Raw genomic sequence first — 3146 nt, forward strand, 5'->3', positions numbered from 1 at the left:
AACAACATGGTGGATATAATGTTAATGCGAGATTCTTCACAACAGAAATTTGTTTTCATCTCACCTTATAAAAATAAAATGGTTGCAAATCGAGAACTTCAATAATCCAGGGAAAAGTACGAGGTGAGCTATAGGCAAAGAGCACAATTTCCAAACAACAGGCCATCAAGGAACGATTGAATATATCCTGTTCTAAAAGAACCTTGGGGAAGAAAAAGAACGCAATTTATTATTTTCCAGCAATTTCATTCTTTGCCATTCTGTGAAAAAGACTATAGAAACTAAACTAGACAGCTTTTGTAAATTGTATTATACTAAGTTACTTTAGATAAAAATTAAAGTTTTCAAACTGGTAATGAATATTTTATTATATCAAACCTTGCTCCACGGTAAATTTTAAGTTTAAATAAGGTGTACACAAAAAAATGCTTTGAAATTTGAACAAATATTCCCATAAAGAGAAAAGCATTATATCTGGTTCTTTTTTAAAGGCAGTCAATTGTTTATCGACATTGTTGTTAAGTACTGTCAAGTAGTTTCCAACTCATAGCAACCATAAAAGGGTTTTTGAGGAGCTCATAGTGGGATTGAGCAACCAACCTTGTGGTTAATAGACCAAATGCTTATCCTAGAATACCACACCAGAACTCTATTTATCAACATAAGGGTTTATTAATCAATATACTGGAATGGAAGGTATTACGGACTTAATTGTGTACCCAAAACTTTATGTTGGAATTCCTAAAACCTATACCTGCAAATATGAGGGAGCTTCCTTTTGTTATGCTAATGAGATGCTATGAAGACAATGACATTGGTAGCTTGATAGTAAAAGGATGAGAAAAGATAAACTATGAAAACATTAATCAAAACTAAATGCTAGAGTAGCTCTATGAACATCAGATAAAGTAGCTAAGAAAAACACCAGAGATATAAACATTACATAATGATATATGCCAACCCAACAACCCAAAAGATTGTACTGAGTTCTGGTATGGCACTGTAGGATGAGCACTGTACTGTAAGGTTGGTTTGAACCAAAAGGTTGATGACTCAAACCCACCAGCCGCTTCCTGGAAACCCTTTACAGGCACTTAACAACAATAACAACAACATTGGATAGTACAGGTACTAGTCAGACTTGGGCAAATGTTCAAAAAAATAAGCATTTTTTTTTTAATCCAAAATTCTTGGGAGGTTATGAGTAAGGACCATAATTATCAGTTGGCTGAACAGGTGGTGGGGATTCATTATTAGCTACCTAGAAATGTAAGAGCAAATAAAAATGGACCTGAAGGGAAAGGTCAGTAATGCTGTGCCAAAGGTGAGTTTTACATATTTCACAGCCTCGGAAACCCTACACAGGGTAGCTATGAGTCAGAACCAGTTCTACAACATACCATCACCACAACCTAAAAATGGTTAGCTCTGTTTCAAAGTCAACCAAAGTCAACTAATATATTCTCTTTGCCATGTCTACCATAGACTACTAAGCCTCCTACACAAAACAATGCTAGGCTTCGGTTTAGAAGAGTGAATCTACTTACTGACATGTCCATTCCATGAAGTCTTCGTGTTTCCTGAACCATTACAGTCTCTAATATTTTATAATACAAAATTTCTGCCAGTTTTAGTCTGTTTACAGCAAAGTCTATAAAGTCAATAAAGGGAAAACATGTACTAAGTAAATTTAGTTTAGCTGTTAAGGACTGAAGAAAAAAACTGATTCAATAACAAATAAGGAAACACTTGATTTTGATTTCAACATTTTTGGAGGTAACTTTCAATGCTGTGTATCAACTTTATATTTCTCTTCTTACCTATGTGAGATCCTGGTTGTTCATCTGTTGACTGGGTATAGTGTTGGCAAAAAGACATTCCTATTCCTTTCACTATTTTTGTAATGGTTTCCATAGGATTACGCATACAAGATCTATAAAATACAAGAGTAACTTAATTACCAAGAAAAAACCGAGACTAACAACATTTCCTCACCAACACCCATCCAACATTTTTTAAGAATTTGCTTGGTTTTTAGTGGACATAGATTTAGTCTGCATTATAAACTCAGATGAATAAATAATAAAATGTCTGACTCAAGTCCTACAAACAAATCTATAACCTTTAAATAAAATGGGATACTGTTTTGAAGTTTAAACATTAGAAACACTAACATCCTGTATATCATGCTTCTATTTATATGAAACTTAAGAAAAGGCAAAAATATAGGGACAGAAAACATATCTGTGGTTTCCAGAGGCAGGGAGAGGCGTTGATCACTAAGGGGCAGACCAGCACTTTAACCACTGTGCTACCAGAGCTCCACTTATTTCATTAGATATTAGGAAAACAGGTTCTCTGATCTGGCTTCATTCTACCATACTTTCCAGGAAACACAACTCCTTTTTTAAAGCAATTTTATAAAATTCCATGTCATGGTTGCATTATCAATATGTAATTGGTTCCCCATTTGATATTTAGATTAAACCAGTCATTGCAAAAAGAAAAATATTACCGCACAACTTAGTTAACAACAGTGGAGTGTCCAAACCAAATGAACTTTAGTCTATAATCCTATGAAATTCTATAAATGTGTAGCATTATGTTGTTTTTATTAAGTGCCAACAAGTCGATTCAGACCCATAGCGACCTTGTATAGGGTTTCCAAGGAGCGACTGGTGGATTTGAACCACCAACTTTGCAGTTCAAATTGATCTTATGGATCAATGCATTATCCTGCAGCACCACACTGGGACTCCCATTTTTGATAACCAATGTTTAAACTGCCTGTCCAGGAGTCCTCATGTGATGCTGTGGGTTAATGCACTAGACTGTATGATCAGTTTGAACCTCAAGGTTGTCAGTTCAAGCTCACCAGCCGCTCCTTGAAAACCCTACACAGAGTCGCTATGAGTTGGAACCGACGCAAGATATTTAACAACAAAAATCAAACCAGTACACTGAGGAGACAAGCGTGTTCCTTGACATGATTTTTGAGCAATTGCATTCATAAGCAAAAGTCCAGTCCAACAAATCACAGCAATGATACTTGCTCAGAGTATCAAACATCTTTATCTCCATCCAATCAGGTTCTGGTCAGCTCCACCCACCTTAGCCAACCAAGCTAGGTCAAATGGGTACTAGCT

At 35.6% G+C, this 3146-nt stretch overlaps 1 protein-coding gene across 1 annotated transcript in view; it reads right to left on the minus strand.

The window, feature by feature from the left end:
• RBL1 (retinoblastoma-like 1 (p107)) overlaps positions 1 to 3146 on the minus strand; it is a 72366-nt gene that overhangs the window by 36404 nt on the left and 32816 nt on the right. The window contains exons 10-12 of the mRNA XM_006874734.1: positions 1821 to 1933; positions 1548 to 1651; positions 65 to 202 (exon numbers count right to left, since the gene is read on the minus strand). Coding sequence (XP_006874796.1) covers positions 65 to 202; positions 1548 to 1651; positions 1821 to 1933 — 355 coding nt within the window. The remainder of the gene's footprint in view (positions 1 to 64; positions 203 to 1547; positions 1652 to 1820; positions 1934 to 3146) is intronic.

The sequence above is a fragment of the Chrysochloris asiatica genome, unplaced genomic scaffold, assembly GCF_000296735.1.
Source record: "Chrysochloris asiatica unplaced genomic scaffold, ChrAsi1.0 scaffold00296, whole genome shotgun sequence".
Classification (NCBI taxonomy): domain Eukaryota; kingdom Metazoa; phylum Chordata; class Mammalia; order Afrosoricida; family Chrysochloridae; genus Chrysochloris; species Chrysochloris asiatica.